Raw genomic sequence first — 18038 nt, 5'->3', positions numbered from 1 at the left:
TAAACAGATCCCTAAGGACATGTGAAACAATAACAAAATATCAACATTCTTATTGAATTTCTTAAAGAGGAGAAAAGCAATGGGACTAAACAGGTATTAAAAGAAATTAAGATTTAAAGCATCCTGAAAACAACAAAAGTTACAAACCTACATATTCAGGAAGCTGAATGATCTTCCAACAATATAAACCCAAATAAATCCATGTCTTACATCATAATTAAACTTTTGAAAGCTGAAAGACAAAGAACAAATCTTGAAAGTATCCAAAGAGTAATGACATATACAAGAGAGCAACAATTCAAATGACAGCAGATTTCTCATCTGGAACGAAACAGGCCATAGGAAGTAGCACAACATTTTTCAAATGCTGACAGAAAAGAACTGGTAGCTGTGTTTTCTATATCCAGCAAAGCTATCCTTGAGTAAAAAAATGGAAATAAGAACATTTTCAGATTAAAGAAAACTAAAATAATTGCTCACTAGCATGCCTACCCTTAGCAGGTTTACTAAAGGGAGTACTTCAAACAGTAAGGAAATTATTATTATTATTTTATTCGTCCTAATTAGTTATGCATGACTGCAGAATGCATTTTAACACATCATACATAAATATAGTATAACTTCTCATTCTTCTGGTTGTATCTGATGTAGAATCTCACTGGTAGTAACCTAGAAATCCAACTCCTTGGTTTCTACCTAAAGGACTTAAAATCAGTATACTAAGTAACGCAGCCACATCAGCATTTATAGCAGTTCAATTCACAATAGCTAAACTATGGAACCAACCTAGGTACCCTTCAACAGATGAATGGATAAAGAAAATGTGGTATATATACACAATTGAGTACTATTCAGCCTTAAAGAAGAAGCAAATTTTAGCATTTGCCAGTAAATGGATGGAACTGGAGGAAATTATTTGTAAAAAGGAATCTTGGAGGATCAGGAAGAAAGAAGGAGCAATCAACATAAATATGAGTACACACAATAGACTATCATTTCCTTCATGAGATTTATAAATCATATTTGATGATTAAGAGAAAATTTGTAGCACTGTTACTCAATACAGTAAAATTGAAATAAGAAAGGTAAGGAACCAAATTGGAAGCAAGGTTTCCATACTTCACTCAAAGTAGTAAAATATTAATACCATTAGACTTGTAATGTCACATTTTTGTATTGAAATACCAAGAGCAACCATAAGAAGAACAAACAGAGATAAACTCAAAACATTAAAAATAAAAGAAATTGGGGCTGGGGATGTGGCTCAAGTGGTAGTGCGCTCCCCTGGCATGGGTACGGCCTGGGTTCGATCCTCAGCACCACATACAAACAAAGATGTTGTGTCTGCTGAAAACTAAAAAATGTAAATAAAATATTTTTTAAAAATAAAATAAATCAAGATGAAATCCTAACATATATTCAAGTAATCCACAAATTGTTTTTTTACTAAAAAAAATGCACTTCAGTTATAGATATAGGTAGATTGAAAGTATAAAGGATGGGAAAATTTACATCATGCCAACATTCAGTTTAAGATAAAAAAAAGTGGCTGTATTAATATTTCATAGAGTACAGAACAAAGAAAATTGATTGAGCAATCAGTACTTTTACAATGATAGAAGGCTTGATTCATCAGGAAGACAGTGATATTACATGTATACACACACACTCAAACAGCAGAGCAAAATGTATAAATCAAAAGGAGAAGTAGATAGAACCATTATTATAGTTGCAGACTTCAATAACCCTCTATCAGCATCTGATAAAACTACAAAACAGAAAATCAGCAGGTTTATAGAAGTCCTAAAAAAACAATCAATGAAATTTAGCTGGCATTTAGAACACTCCAACAAACAATGGCACGATACACATTTTCTGAAGCACCCATGTAATATTATTCAACACATACCATACTCTGAGCCGTAAAACAGATTTTTAAAAAATTAATTCATAAGATTGTTTCTCTGATCATTATGGAATTGAACTACAAATTAATTTTAGAAAGACCATAGGAATTGTGCTGCTATAAATATTGATGTGGCTGTGCCCCTGTAGTTTGCTGTTTTTAAGTCCTTTGGGTATAGACCAAGGAGTGGGATAGCTGGGTCAAATAGTGGTTCTATTCCCAGTTTTCCAAGGAATCTCCATACTGCTTTCCAGATTGGTTGCACCAATTTGCAGTTCCACCAGCACTGTATATCTTTTTCCCTCACATCCTTATCAACACTTATTGTTGTTTGTATTCTTGATAGCTGCCATTCTAATATTCTGACTGGTATGAGATAAAATCTTAGAGTAGTTTTGGTTTGCATTTCTCTAATTACTAAAGATGTTGAACATTTTTTCATGTATTTTTTGATTGATTGTATATCATCTTCTGAAAACTGTCTTTTCAGATCCTTGGCCCATTTATTGATTGGGTAATTTGATTTTTTGGCAGCCCAATTAACAATAACTAAACTGCAGAATCAACCTAGATACCCTTCAATAGATGAATGTGGAAAGAAGTGGCATATATACACAATGGAATATTACTCAGCAATGAAAGAGAATAAAATCATGGCAGTTGCAGGTAAATGGATGAAGTTAGAGAAGATAATGCTAAGCGAAGTTACCCAATCCCAAACAACCAAATGCTGAATATTTTCTCTGATATGAGGAGGCTGATTCATAGTGAGATGGGGGGGGGAACATGGGAGGAATACACGAACTCTAGATAGGGCAGAGGGGTTGGAGGGCAAGGGGGGGGCATGGGGTTAGAAATGATGGTGAATGTGATGATCATTATTATCAAAAGTACATGTATGAAGACACGAATTGGTGTGAATATACTATATATACAACCAGAGATATGAAAAATTGTGCTCTATATGTGTAATAGGAATTGTAATGCATTCTGCTGTCGTATATAAATAAAAATAAGTTAAAAAAGAAAGACCATAGGAAAATTTTTAATACAATTCTACATAATCTTCAATTTGAAGGAGACATTGTTAAGAAATTTTTAATTGAATTAAATGAAAGTAAAATACAATATAACAAATTTTGTGAGGCACAACTAAAGCAGTACTGTGAAGGAAATTTATAGCACCAAAGGTAGGCAACAGAAAAAAGTCTCAAAATGATGATCTCAGCTTCCACTTCAAGTACCTAGAAAAAAAACAGAGGAAGATAAATCCAAAGTGGGCAGAAGAAAAGATATAATAAAACCACAAAGGAACTCAATGAAATTGAAAATAACTAAGAAAAAAGAACAAAAGAAAAATTAAAAGAGTAAAGTTGATTCTTTTAAAGTCAATAAAACTGAAAAATCTCCAGTGAGACTGATAAGGGTGAAAAAGAGAAAAGTTACAAAACACCAATATCAGGAATGAAATAGAATATTACTACACATTCTGTAGCCATTAAAAAGATAATAAGGAAATAACAACACAACCATTAAAGATATTGAACTAGTAATTAAAAAGCTCTAGGAAAAGAAATATCCAGGCTCAGATGATTTCATTGGAGTTTACTATCAAATTGATCTTATCCAATCTCTTCCAGAAAGAGAAGAGAAATTAAAGCTTTCAAATGTATTTTATGAAGCCAATGCTATCCTAATACTGAAATCACAGATAGTATGGCGAAAAAATTCATAGACTAAGATGTCTTCTAAACTTAAAGCAAAAATCCTCAACAAAATATTAATATAAGTTGTAAGCAGCAATATATAGAAAGGATTATACACCATGACTAAGTTGATCTTATTCCAGATATAGAAGGCTGGTTCAACATTGGAAAAACAAAAAATCAGCATGACCCATTATTTCAATGAGCTAAAGAAGAAAAATCATATGCTTATATTACTTGATGTATAAAAGGAATTCCACCAACTCCCACATTTACAGGAATAAACTTTTCGCCAATAGATATCTAAAGATGGGAAGTAAGCACAGGAAGAGAAGTTCAAATTCATTAGGTATCAGGGTAATGCAAATTAAAACTACATAAATAAATTCATGATAAAATCCTTCAACAAGTTAAGAATAAGCAGGGAGGGCACTGGGGCTGGGGTTGTGGCTCAGTGGTAGGGCGCTCGCCTAGCACATGTGAGGCCCTGGGTTTGATTCCCAACACCACATAAAAATAAATAAATAAAGGTATTGTATCCAACTGCAACTTTAAAAAATAGTGGAATTTATAGACACTTGGTAAAATTGATCATCAAGGAACACAAAGCAAACACCAACTACAGTGGTGAAAGAAGAAATGCTTTTCCACTAAGATTAGGAACAAGGCAAGGATATCCATTTGCTACTTTTACTCAGTGTCATAGCAGAAGTTAGAGTCTCTCCAATGAAGCAAGGAAAAAAAGGCATTGCGGATTATGTGGTTTATTTGCACAAAAAATCCCAAAGAATCCCCATGGAAAAAAAGAATCTCCCACAATAAACTATAATTGAGTTTAGTAAGGTTACAGATTACAAAATTAACAGTTTCAAAAATCAATTACATTTCTGCATAGTAAAAAAGAACAGGTAGAAACCAAGAAGCTAGTTACAATAACTCCAGTGATTAACAAAATATGTATATGTCAAAAATCACAAAATGCTAACAAAAGAAACCAAATAAAACCATAAAAAATGAAAAGGCATACCATGTACATAGGTTGGGAATTTTAACCTAGTAAAGACACCTGTTTTCCCCAAAATGATATACAGATATAATGCAACTCCCATCAAAATTCCAACCAGGTTTTATGCAGGTACAGTCTGAAAATTTACAGAAATTTAAAGAAATGCATAAGCCTTAGAATAATAATAAACCAACTTTTAAAAAGAAGGGTAAAGTGAGAGGAATCACTGGACCCAATATTAAGTCGTAATATATAGCTATATCAAGACAGTATAGTATTGGCAGAAGGATAGACACAAGATGAATTAAACAAATAGAAGCCTCAGAAATATACCCATATAAATATGCTCAACTGGTTTTTGAAAAACCTACATCTGGGCATGGTGGTGCATGCCTGTAATACCACTGGTTTTGGAGGCTGAGGCAGGAGAATCATGAGTTCAAAGCCAACCTCAGCAACAGTGAGACCTTGTCTCTAAATAAAATGCAAAATAGGGCTGGGGATGTGGCTCAGTGGTTGAGTGCCCTGAGTTGAATCCCTGGTAGCCCCGCCCCCCGAAAAAAAGAGAAACAAAAAATGTACAAACTCAATTCCAAAAAAGGATAACCTTTTCAATGAACAGTACTGGAGCAATTTGACATCCACAGACACAAAAATTATGAACCTCAACCTAATCTTCACACCCTAAGCAAAAATTAACTCAGAAGGGATCACAGACTTAAATGTAAATACAAAACTATTACATTTTTAGAAAAAAAGAACAGGAGAGAATCTTTGGAATCTAGTGCTAAGCAAAGAGTTCTTAGACTTGACACCAAAACTATGATCCACAAAATATAAATTGATAAGTTAAACTTCCTCAAAATGAAAAGCTCTTCTCTGAGAAACCCCATGTGGAAAGATTTTTAAAAATCTATAGAGTAGGAGAAAAAAATATTTGCAAAACAGATAACTAACAAAGGGCTAGAATATGTAAAGAAATTTTCAAATCTCAAAAGTAAAACAAACAACCCAATTCTTTAAAAAAGGCAAAAGACAGGAATAGGCTTTTCACCAATGGAGAAATAAAGAAGACAAGTAAGCACAGGAAAAGATGTTTAAACTCATATCAGGGCAATGCAAATTAAAACTACTATGAGATATTACTACACATTTACAAGAATGATTAAAATAAAAAATACATAACACAAAATGCTGGCAAGGATGCAAAGAAAATAGATCATTCCTACATTGCTGGTGGAAATGTAAAATGTCAAAGGCATTTTAGAAAATAGTTCAGCAGTTTCTTATAAAATGAATCATGCAATTACCATATAGCCCAGAAACTTCACTATAAGCATTTATTCCAAAGAAATGAAAATTTTTGCTTATACAAAAGCCTGTACATAAATGTTCATAATGTTTTTTGCAATAAAAATTAGAATTGGCCCAGATGTCTTTCAATGGGTGAATGAGTAAGAAATAGCAACAAAACCCTCAATGCATCCACCCTATGGAATATTATTCAGCAATAAAAAAGAACAAATCATTGTTATGCATAACTACCTGATGACTCTCCAGAGAATGATGCTGAAAAGTCAACCTTAAAAAGTCACATACTATGTGATTCCATTTATATAATATTCTTGAAATGACAAAATTTTAGAAATAGAGGACAAATTAGTGATTGTCAGGAATTAGTGTTTGGGATAATAAAGGGGGGGTGAGAAGGAATGATGGGAAAGAGGTAAGTATCATTATAAAAGGACGACATGAGGAATTTTAGTGGTATAAGAACTGTTCAAGAATGCATTACAGTTTTTGTTGCTGTTTCTTACCCATTCACCTATTGAAAGACATCTGGGCCATTCATTTTAGAAACTAGTCCAGCAGTTTCTTGTAAAATGAATCATGCAATTACCATATAGCCCAGAAACTGCACTCATTCTAGTCCTGTTGTGAACAAGTGATCACTTCCACAAATTATTTACATGAGCTTTGCTGTCTGTGTATATTAAAGTGGTGATAATCCGTGCTGATTCACAGGGGCCTGTGAGCTTAATTGCCATTTGCTCTTTCACTCTAGACAAAATTGTATTATTGTAATCATTGGGAGTTAGAGAACAGAGGTATAGAGTAGTTGAATATTTATGAGGCATTTTGAGGCAGATGTACCTGCCAACAGAATATTAAGTAGAACATTTGCTAAGGTACCAAATTCTGGTTGTGATTTGGGTATATCACATCATATTAAATCTGTGTGTTGTTCTAGCCCACATATCGCATCTGGTTTTTCTTTCAATCACGACCTCTATAAATATAATTCAATGTGTTGATTAGATTTGTGGGAGATAATGGTGGATCAGAAAGTGCCACAAACAGATTTACCAGTGGGGTACTAAAAATATGAAATGAGCATCTTTAAGATGATAAGGGAGATATTTTTTCAAAATGGTGTCTGCGTTCAGTTTTTAAGCAAGGACATAAAAAATGAGTCTTGTGATAGAGAGACAGGTTAGAGTCTCCATGTCTGAATCTATAGGAGAATGCCAGTCTGTGCAGGAGAATACAAATAAGAAAGCTTTGAAGAAAGTACAAACAGCTCATGCTTATCTTTCGTGATGAAAAACGAGGGGAGCACAGAGAATTGATGTACAAGGGCAAGACCAAATTGCCTTTTAGCTATAGAGTCCATCACTGTGGAATCTTTCATAAGAGAGCTGATAATTGGATAGAAGGATTAATAGTAGGACAACAAAGGCCTTTAGAAAATACATAAACTATGCAATCCATCTCTACATATTTTAATGGTTGGTTCATAACATAATTCAAAGCAGTTGGAGCATTAGGTCAATTAATAATCCTCAGCAAATCAATGACCCAACAGATAGAGGAACACTATGTTTTAATACAGTGTAGATTTCCCAGGATGCACTTCATTCATGTGAATTCATTCTTTTCAATAGAAAGGATTCCTCAAATGTATAACTCAGAGTAATTTAATCTGCATGCCTTTGTGAGACTCTTCATCTTCATACATTCCTGGGTCAGAAAAAATTCTCTGTTGGATCATGTTTCCAAGTTGAAATTAGGAAATTATGTTCACCATACCTAAAGAGGATCTTCAGTTTATGATCAGGTCTTAATGGTTCTTCCAAGACATATCTGTCACCACACTTTACTTTAAAAAATCTTGTACACTTTTCTCATAGCTAAAAATTGGAAATGAATTCAAAGTCCTTCAAATAGAACTTGTTGAATAAATTATAGCATATTCTTATTCTATCATACTATTCAGCAGCCCACCCCTAGAAATAATCATATATTATATGACATGGAAATATCTCCAAAATATATTATTATTTTTAAAAAAATAGATGCAAATGGCTATGCATATAATGATGATCCCAGCCGTGATAAAAAAAGAAAAAAATATAATGCATACATGTAAACCTGAGATTTGCATTTTTTCTGCAAGTATACCTAAGAATTTTTTTTTGTACCAGGGATTGAACCCAGGGACACTTATCCACTGAGCCACATAATCAGAACTTTTAATTTTTCCTTTTGAGACAGTGTCTCAATAAGTCACTGAGGCTGACCTTGAATTTGTGATCCTCCTTCCTCAGCTTCCCAAGTCATACCTGGCTACCTAAAAAATTCTTAATTTTTTTCTGTGGTGAGATAGATACCTGTGGTGGGAGATTAAAGTGAAAAGAGACTTTTAGTTTGGATTTATATCTTTGTGTAATTTTAGTTTTTTAACTGTATGTGTTAATTTTACTTTAAGAGACTAATTTTAATGAATAGTTGAATTAGTGGAATAACTAGTGAAAATTATAAGTCAATTTAAATTGTAAAAGCTTATGTACTTTTCCTGAGAAATTCTACTTTTAGGAATTTGGCCTATGAAATTGCAAGCCCAAGTATAACAAGATGTATGTATGTATGAGGAACTTACTGTAGCATTATTTGTAACTGTAAAAAAAAACTAAAACAATTTCAATATGCATTAATGGAAGGTTAAGTGGATTATGTTACATCTACACAATGAAATATAATTAGCCCTAAAATAGATTTAAATGTACTTGTGTATCCGTGATAAGATCATTAAAATAAATCAAGTTTTTTAAATAATATGTATGTATATTTGATCTTTGTTTTTAAACTACATGCATTCGTGCATATACATGTGCCCATACACACTCACTTTATAAACCCATAAGAAAAATAGACATTTCTATGTAGAGGATGAAGAGTAGGTTTTACTTTATATTTCATATATTTCATATTGTTTAAGTCTATTTTATTCACAACCATATATATTGTATTTATAATTTTTTAAAATAAGGAAAAGAAGCTACAAATATCCCCCAACATAAATTTCTAATGAATGGCACCTTTACTGTAATTATTTATCACTATGATGTTTAAATATTCCTCAGACATCTCCAACTATAGTAGATACTTATTTAATAAACCCAGGTAGGGTTGATGTTTTCCAACAATTTTCCCCAAAGCCTTGTTTTCATGAATATATAAATATATATATAATTTATGTGTAAATACATTTATGGAGAATTGTAACCTAGCAATCTGCTCATTAAAATTTATTTTTAAAGGTCATAATCCTTCTATGGGCCATAAATACCAATTTGTTAGGGAAAGTTAAACCCAGACATTACTCATATTTATTCATACATTGCCACCCTTTCTCTACATGTGATATAGCCAAGACAAAAGTAAAAGAAATTCTGTGGTGTTATAGTTCCTTCAGTGGTGAGGCCAACAATAACTCCAGCTAATAACTTAATCCCCCCAGGTGGGTTATCAGTGCCAGAAATTTCTATCAATGGAAGCTTCTAAGCCAGTGGTTCACCACCTGTTTGGGGCCATAGAATCCCTTGAGAGAGTCCTGCATGATATAGGGGTGAAGAGAACATGGACTTTGCAACTAGACACATCTTTGTTTAAATGCCAACTCCACTGTTTATTTCTTTGGTGACCTTAGGCAATACACTTAACCTCTCTGAGCCTCTCTCTTCATCTATAAAATGCACATAATAAGAACTTAGTCAAAGGCAGCAGTTATAATGTTAGGATGAGATAAAAAATGTTGACTCTCCCTGAAAAAGATCCACCTTGCATTTTTAGGATATTGCATATGATTTCAAGGGCTTTGCCAACTCCTTCAACCAATTCTGGTCCTCAGGTTAGGAACTCTTGTTTAAAGATATGAAATCAACACTTGAAACTTGAAAAGTAGAGAGAATATTTTCTACCCTTTTTTCTTACTTGTCATTTTAGGTAGTGTTTTCTTGTGTTTCTTGTGTTGGATTATTTGTGTGTTATGCCCATAAAGACTCAACCCAACCAATAGAGTGGATTGCAAAATAAAAAAGGGTACAAAAGAGCAAAATAAATAAGAGCTGTATAGCACTTTAACCCATTAATTAGATTTAGTTATTTACCAGCCAAATATTAAAGGCTATGGCCATTAGGTGACCAGATTCAGTTTTTAAATACCACTATAAAGCATGTGAGTTTGCTAGGGCCATATTTTTGTTTCCTTAGATCAAACATAAAATTATTTTAAATTGCTTTACATGAGCTGATCAGAATTAACCTACTAGTTCCTAGCTCAGTTTTATGATCAGAGCCAGCTAGGACTGTTCTACTTTATTTTCAAGAGTTCAGAAAAGAGAAAAAACAGTGCCTTCAGTTAGCAGCACAAAGGAATAGCTTTTGTTCTTTCTTTGCATCGGTCTGATCTCAAAGAAATAGAAATCCCCTGCAATGTGCCTCTACCATTAACTCAAACAACATATGGACTGTTGATGAAAGTATATCCCAACAGTCTATGAGAGCCCTCTTAGCCCCTATTCCCTCCCTAATTGTTCATAAGTAAACAATACCCCAAGAATAAGTGAACATTTCAGGAAATGAGAAAAAATCTATTTTGATGCTATTATCACTGACTGTGACCCATGCTTCAGGACTGTTGTTGATGATGGTGGAGAAGATTGGCAATGAGAAGAGTGGGATTTTACAGAGAAAAACAATCCTGTATTTCCTTCTCAAAAGCACAGAGGAGAAACATACATGCATAATTCCAAGAAGAGAGGAATTTTTACAATAACTCTATCCAAATAGTTCTTCAATATCATCATTACATTCACAAGAAAAGTGAATTGGTTTATGAATACCATTCCCAGCTAAAAGAACCAGCACTCCTTGGTAAAACATCTGATTCTTGGGCTGAAGAGAAAAAATACAAGATGATCCTAGAATATCTTGTGTGAAAAAATAAGAAAATGCTCAAAGAATGATGGGGTATGCCAAAGGGACACAAGAGCCAGATTGGAGAGCCCCCACTTGCTAAATTTGGGCCAATTTGAGTATCAAAATAAACAATAGTAACAGATTTTAATCCAATTAATAAAATGAGAATCCATGAGTTCATGCTCATATAAATAAACACATAAATGAATGAATGAACAGGTAAATGTGGAAGAAGAGAAAACTATTCCTTTAGAATGTCCACTAATAAGTGTAGAAAAAGAATGGAGTTTGCCACCACTGAAGTAACTGGTGATTCAGACAAGAATCATCAATAGATATAAAACTACTGGATAAAAGTTTGATAAGAATAGGGTATTTATGTAGCCCCCAAACTTCTCCCCCAGAAATTGCTTAATAATTACAAAGAAAAAAAAACACATTTACTATGGAAAAATTTGCCAGAGATCAGAATCAAGTGATCAAAGTTATCATCTCAAATAATGGGACAAATTGGCACCATGTGTCTACTGATGTAATAATGCACTGAGAAGAACAACATAATTTCTGTGATATTCTTGCCAAAATACAAAGCATAAAGTTAACCATGAGGAAATATTAGACAAACCCAAATTAAGGGAAATTACACAAAATAACTGGACCGTATGCTAGAAATGTCTAAGTCATGAAAGACAAGTAAGTGTGTCAGTCAGATTTTCAATGCTGTGACTAAAATACGTGACAAGAACAACTAAGAGGAGAAGTTCCTTTTGACTCACTGGCTCGGAGGTTCACTTCAAGGTGGGCTAAATCCATTGCACTCCAACTAACGTGAGAGCACATCATGGCAGAAGGGCGTGGGGAAGGAAGGGAAGCTGCTCTCCTCATAGCAATCAGATAACAGAGGAGGTGGAAGGGGTCACAGAGAAAATGAACCCTTCCAGGTCATGCCCCCAGTGACCCACCTCCTCCAGCCATTCTCCGCCTACCTACAGTTAATACCCAGTTGTTTCATTCAAATTAGAATGGACTGATTAAGTGACAGTTCTCATGATCCAATCATTTCATCCATCCCTGCATTAACACAAGAATTTTGGGGGGACCATTCATATACAAACCATAACAACAAGGAAAGACTGAGGGTCTCTTCCAGATTGAAGTCTAAAGAGACATTCTAACTAAATACAATGTATGTTACTGAAATGGATCCTAGATCAATCAAAAACAGGTATAAAGTTATTAAAAGAATTCACTAAATTTTAATATAAAATGTGAATTAGATATAAGTATTGTATCAATGTTAAATTTCTAATTTTGAATATACAGTGTGCTTAAGTAAGATAATTCCTTATTCTTAGGGAAAATGCACGGAGGTATTTAGTGATAAGAGGGAATCATGCCTGCAACTTACTCTCAAATGATTCACAAATAAATTAGATGCCTGTGTGTGTGTGTTTTTTTTTTTGTGTGTGTGTGTGTTTTATGTGTGTAGGAGGAAGGAGAAGAGGAAGAGAAGAGAAATGAGAAAGATTAAAATACAGAGGATGGGCCAGGCACAGTGGTGCACACCTGTAATGCCAGCAACTCAGGTAGTTGAGTCAGGAAGATTGAGGCCAGCCTGGGAAAATTAGTGAGACCTTGTTTCAAAATTTAAAAAAAATGAAAAAGGACTGTTAGTAAAGCTTAGTAGTAAAGTGTCTCTGGATTCAATTCCTAGTACCAAGAAATAAAGAAATAAAAAATATAAAGATATGGAGGATGATAAAGTATATAAGCAAGTGTTAACCATTGATGAATCTAAGAGTATGAAATATATTGTTATTCTTACAATATTTGTGTAAATTCAAAATTATATCAAAATAAAAGGTAAATGAAAACAATATTTGCTGTATATTAAAAGTAAATGAAACATTGTGGCAATCTCAGGCTCTTGCCAGAACACTGATGGAAGAGCAGATTCATTGGCATGGCATTTATGCTAACCTTGCTAAGGAGAAAAATGAATTAGTTACTCACAGCAGCGCAGTGTCCTGTCAACAGTTGGGATGATCTTGTTGAGAAGCCAAACATCTTCTTCCCAACTAATGATATTTCCATCTAAACACTTCATAAACTCCTCAGTTTCCAAGATGCGATCCCAGAGTTGAAAGTAGTATAAGCTGCCAGTAAAGTGAGGTGCCACTTTTTTCACCTGGCCATCTTCATTCTTGGGCAAGTGCCCTAAGATCAGAGTCCCATTAGGTGTCAGGCTGCGTGGCTCATCCATTATTATCACTAACCTTTTTTGATTCAGGAAAATCTCTATTCTGCCCTTCACCCCATCCCATATCAAGCATATTGTATACCATTTAAATGGAATCAGTCGGTAACTGATATAAAAGGTCTTGCCCAAGTTGTGTAGTATTAGATGCCGATGGTCCCCTGCAAGTCCAAGGTCTAAGTCTTCTCTGCCCAGCACAGTGTTTTTAGTAATATAGGAGAAGGCCTTCCAATAACCTGGCTTGCCATTTTTGGCTACCATATCAATACATGTTGTAAATTGGCTCAGTTCAGGAATGGTCTTGGCCAGGCTTACATATGTGTCACTTTTTCCATAAAAATCCAGCTTTTTTCCTTTTAGTGAAAGTGTATCTGTCCAGATTTGGAGAAGGGAGAAAGAGAAAACAAATCAAATTTCAGTTAAATTTTTTATCATCTTTGGCAGTATGCTCAAATTGTACAATATAATTATGAATCAATCCTGATACAAATAAGCAAATTGTAGATATAACAAAAATCATCTCTTTTGACATTGGCATGTGATTTTTTGGCAGAAGCATTTCTTCCTAATTATACTTTGCCTGGGCTAATATGAAAAGTTAGATTAGTGTTCCCAGAGCCCACATCAGCTGGACAATTTGGAGGGGCCATTAGAAATGTGTGGCTAGTGCGGGTAAGAAGCCAAAGAAAGACAGCCTAGACTTCAGATTTTGTACATATAATTCCCATGCATATATATAATCAAAAGAGAATTGTTTTGACCCACCTAACCACCTTATTATATTCATGATTCCACAGAGATTTGTTTCTTCAATGCCTGTTCCTGAGCCAAAAGACCTGTTTTATTCTGTCTCTGGAGACTTCTTCTCACTGAAAAAGCACTGGCAAAGGCCTGAAGGATGACCAGCTGGACAATATTGAAATTTGGGGCTTTCTGCTTGGACTAAGGAATGGAAGAGATGGCACTGCCCTGAATGCATCTGGATGCCCTCCTTCCCTCTCCCCGCTAAGAGAGCTTAAGGCACTCTAGACAGCCATGGACCCAGTTATCATTGGTTATGAAGTCAGAGAGCCTGGAGTGGAATCCCAGCTCCAACTGACACACATCAGTTTAAACTTGAGCAAGTAAGTGAACCTCCCTGGGCCTAAATGTTTGTTTCAGTTAAATGAGGATTTAGGACCATAGTGCTTTATGTTTGCCCAATAAAAGGGGCCACAGTTCACATTGGAATCTAGGCCAGGTGGTCCCTGTCTACTGACAGGATTATTTGAAGATTAAGTGAGATAATGTACACAAAGCCTTCTCAAGTGTACATTTCCATTGGTACAGTCTTTTGGCAGGCAGCTTGAAAATTTAAATCAGGTATTTCTCCTGTTTCATAGGAAGCTATTAAATTGTGATATTATCACCACTACAAGTGTCACAGCCCTAGGCCACTGGGCAAATATCCGAGGTTTGCCTAATGTCAACCTAGTTCCATGCCCAGGACAGACCAAGCCAAACCAAAAAGAGCTTTGTGGCAGAATAAAATTGTTAACTTCTCTCTGAATTAGAGTCATAATGTTGGGACCACTACTTCAAAACAGTGACAGCCATAGCAGCACACTATACAGGCTGGAAGGAAGTGACAACTGCCCTGCTTCTTGGAGATGCCTCCAAATGAGAGCCTTTGGATATTCTCCACCCATTCAAAATTCTCTCCCTCCATTCCTTTACTGAATAGCCTCCAAAAGCAAACAAGCACATGTATATGCTTGCCCACACACATGTTCATGCACACACTCAACCTGCACATGCATGTGCACACACACACACACCATACCAATGTGCAGGAATTCATATTATCCATCCGCCAGTTATTGTTCAATTATCTATGATAGATGAAATGCTTATTTCTGTTCTTGGTATATGGTATTATCTTATCATCTTTCATGTAGCTAATAAATCAAGAGTTAATCCCACAAGACAGTAACACCATGATATCTAACTCTTGATTATTGTTGGTTAACATTGCTTTTCCACTCAGCTCTCCAAATGACGTCAAATAAAACATTTAAGAACTGGTTTTATGGTGAATATAAATCTTCATGGCTTACTTGTTGCTTAAAAAAAGAATGTATCATAGTCTCATATGGTCTACAAGGGCCTCTCCTCTCTTCAATATACTAATATAAAACCAGTTGCCAAGGGAAAAGAATGAGCAATTTACAAAATCAAAAATATAAAGGCCAACAATAAAAAAAGATGTCACCTCACCATTTTTAAGCACAAATTAAAACAGTAATAACATACCATTTTGCCTACTAGATTGATAAAATCATAAAAGATTGATGATACCCAGCATTGGCAAACATTTGGGGAAATGACTAATTCTTATATGGTGCTGATGGGAGTACCAGTTGAGTAGAGTTTTTGAAGGACAATTTGCCAGTTTCTATGACAATTTTAATTGTGTATATACTTTTATTTTTTTGATATCAGGGACTGAACCAGGAGTGTTTAAACACTGAGCCACATTTCCAGTCTTTTTATATTTTATTTTGAGACAGGTTCTCATGAGGTTGCTTACAGTCTCACTAAATTTCTGACGCTGGCTTCAAACCTGTGATCCTCCCTCCCAAGTTGCTGGAATTATAGGTGTGCACCACCATGCCCAGTAAATTGTGTGTATACTTTTGGCCCAGAAACTCAATTTCCATCAATTTATTCTAGAAAAATATACATATATACAAAGATGTGAGTACAGGGATATTTACTGAAGCTTTGTTTCTAATCATGAAAAAATGAAAAAAAAAGTGTCTATTCATAAGTGGCTACTTAGGAAAATTGCTACCTCTGTGCAATGAAGTGCTAAAGCATATAAAGTAGACATATATAGTCATGGAGAAATTTTCAACTCTTAAAATTATGTGAAAGGGGAGTTACTTAAGTTTAAGTATAGTATTATCTATTAAAAAGAAAAGAAAAATATATGTGTTAGTATACACATAGAAAAAAGTCTGGAAGAGCGTATCAAACAGTTAAGAATGATTATCTTTAAATAGGAGATTTAGGGGGCTTTTGATTTTCTGTATTATTTATTTAAGTAATTACTGCATTTTAAATAATCATATTTTGCATTTATAATCAGAAAAATATAGATAGACTGATGGTTGAATGAATAGTGAAAGAAAGAAAGAAAGAGAGAGAGAGAGATAGGAGAAGAGAAGAGAGGAGGGAGGGAGGGAGGGAGAAATGAAGAAAAGATTAGTTTGGCCTTACTTGAGCTTCTGCAGACAGAGATAAATTCTACTTAGACATTAGCAGAAGAGTGGTGTCACAAGTCTTAAAAGCTGGATGCGTGCCCCAGTTCTGTCTCTCACTAGCTATGTGGACATGGACAATTAGTGCATGTAAAGCTCTCAGGACAGTGTTTGGAAGATAGTGAGCCCCATATAAATGTTAAATAAATAAACTCATGTCACGTCTGTGTACAATGGGAATAATAATTGCCTTCCTCACAAGGCCATTATAAAAGATGATACAATAACAACTAACATTGAGGTGATCTGTGTGACAATGTTTATAAACTGTGAAGTACCATGTAAATGTCAGTTGCAGTGTTTACCAGTGTCATTAGCAGAAACCTCTTTCTTCTCCCACAACCTGTTCTCTCCCTCACACATGCAAGCACATCTGTGCTGAGCCTTCCTGCAGCCTGCAGGCCTCTAACAGGACCCAGAGGAGGAGGGGCTATGATGAGGAGGAGAGGGGTTTGGCCCTTGTTTGGCCAGGCAAACAGCCTTCACCATGGGTCTCTCAAGGGCCTGCTTGAAAGGCCACTTGTGTCTTTGCATATGATTTTGCTATCCATTGCAGATGTCTGCTCGGATGCTGCCATCTGTTCCCTGGCAATTTTGAAGTCCAAATTGCATGATTACCCCCCCACACACACACACACACACAAGTGTATTCTCTCTTGAATTTGACTTTCCTGCATCTCTTCACCTCTGTCTGCTCTTTCCTTTTATTTTAAATCCCATTTATTGCTTTCTCTAGTTTATTTTTTAAAAAAAATAGGAGGTGTTTTGTTGCATTATAAAAGTAATACTGTACATTTTTTAAAGAAAAAAAATGGAAAGTATTAGAAAGTAAAAGAATGAGAATGAAGTCAGCCAGAGAGTTCTGACACCAAGAGACAATCAGCAATAACAGGTTGATGTATTTCCTTTGACTTCTTTGACTGTGTGTTGGGGGAGGGGGGCTTTGTTTGTGTCTGTGTGTTTATGGCTGAGATCATATTGTATGGAAAATTTGGTCCCTTGCTTACTTAACATTATAACATAAGTGCATTCCATGTTAGGAAAAACTCATCAAAAGCCTTATTAAAATGCATATGTTACAGCCCCAGGAGCATGAACCACCATCTTATTTGTACTGGGAAAATTCACATAATATGAAGTTCACTATTTATACCATTTTAAAGTGTACAATTCAGTGGCATTTAGCATATACACAATGATGTACAAACAATATCTTTATCTAATTCCAGAACATTTTTATCACTCCAAACATTAAACAGTCTCATTAAACAATTATTCTGTGTTTGTGCTCTGCCCCATCCCCATAAATGGCAATCACTATTATGTTTTCTATCTCTGTAATTTTTCCTACTCTGGACATGTCATATAAATGAAACCTTGCAATATGTGGCCTTTTGTGCCTGACTTTTTACATTTAGTATAATGTTCATCCATGTTGAAGCATGTATCAGTACCTCATTACTTTCCATAGCTGAATATTATTCCATCATATGCATATTACATTTCATTTGTTGATTCATCTGTTAATGGATATTTGGGTTGTTTTTGCCTTCAGCTACAATGAACAATCTTCTATGATTTTTGCCATTGATTTTGTTTT

The 18038-nt window shown here is 34.7% G+C and overlaps 1 protein-coding gene across 1 annotated transcript in view; it reads right to left on the bottom strand.

Moving 5' to 3' along the window:
* Positions 1 to 13397, bottom strand: part of Adgrg4 (adhesion G protein-coupled receptor G4) — an 87596-nt gene extending 74199 nt beyond the window's left edge. The window contains exon 1 of the mRNA XM_077106512.1: positions 12893 to 13397. Coding sequence (XP_076962627.1) covers positions 12893 to 13397 — 505 coding nt within the window. The remainder of the gene's footprint in view (positions 1 to 12892) is intronic.
* Between the last annotated feature and the right edge of the window lie 4641 nt (positions 13398 to 18038).

Source organism: Callospermophilus lateralis, chromosome X (genome assembly GCF_048772815.1).
Source record: "Callospermophilus lateralis isolate mCalLat2 chromosome X, mCalLat2.hap1, whole genome shotgun sequence".
Taxonomy (NCBI): Eukaryota; Metazoa; Chordata; class Mammalia; order Rodentia; family Sciuridae; genus Callospermophilus; species Callospermophilus lateralis.
The sequence above is the reverse complement of the archived record's forward strand: the minus strand, read 5'-3'. Positions and strand labels throughout refer to the sequence as shown.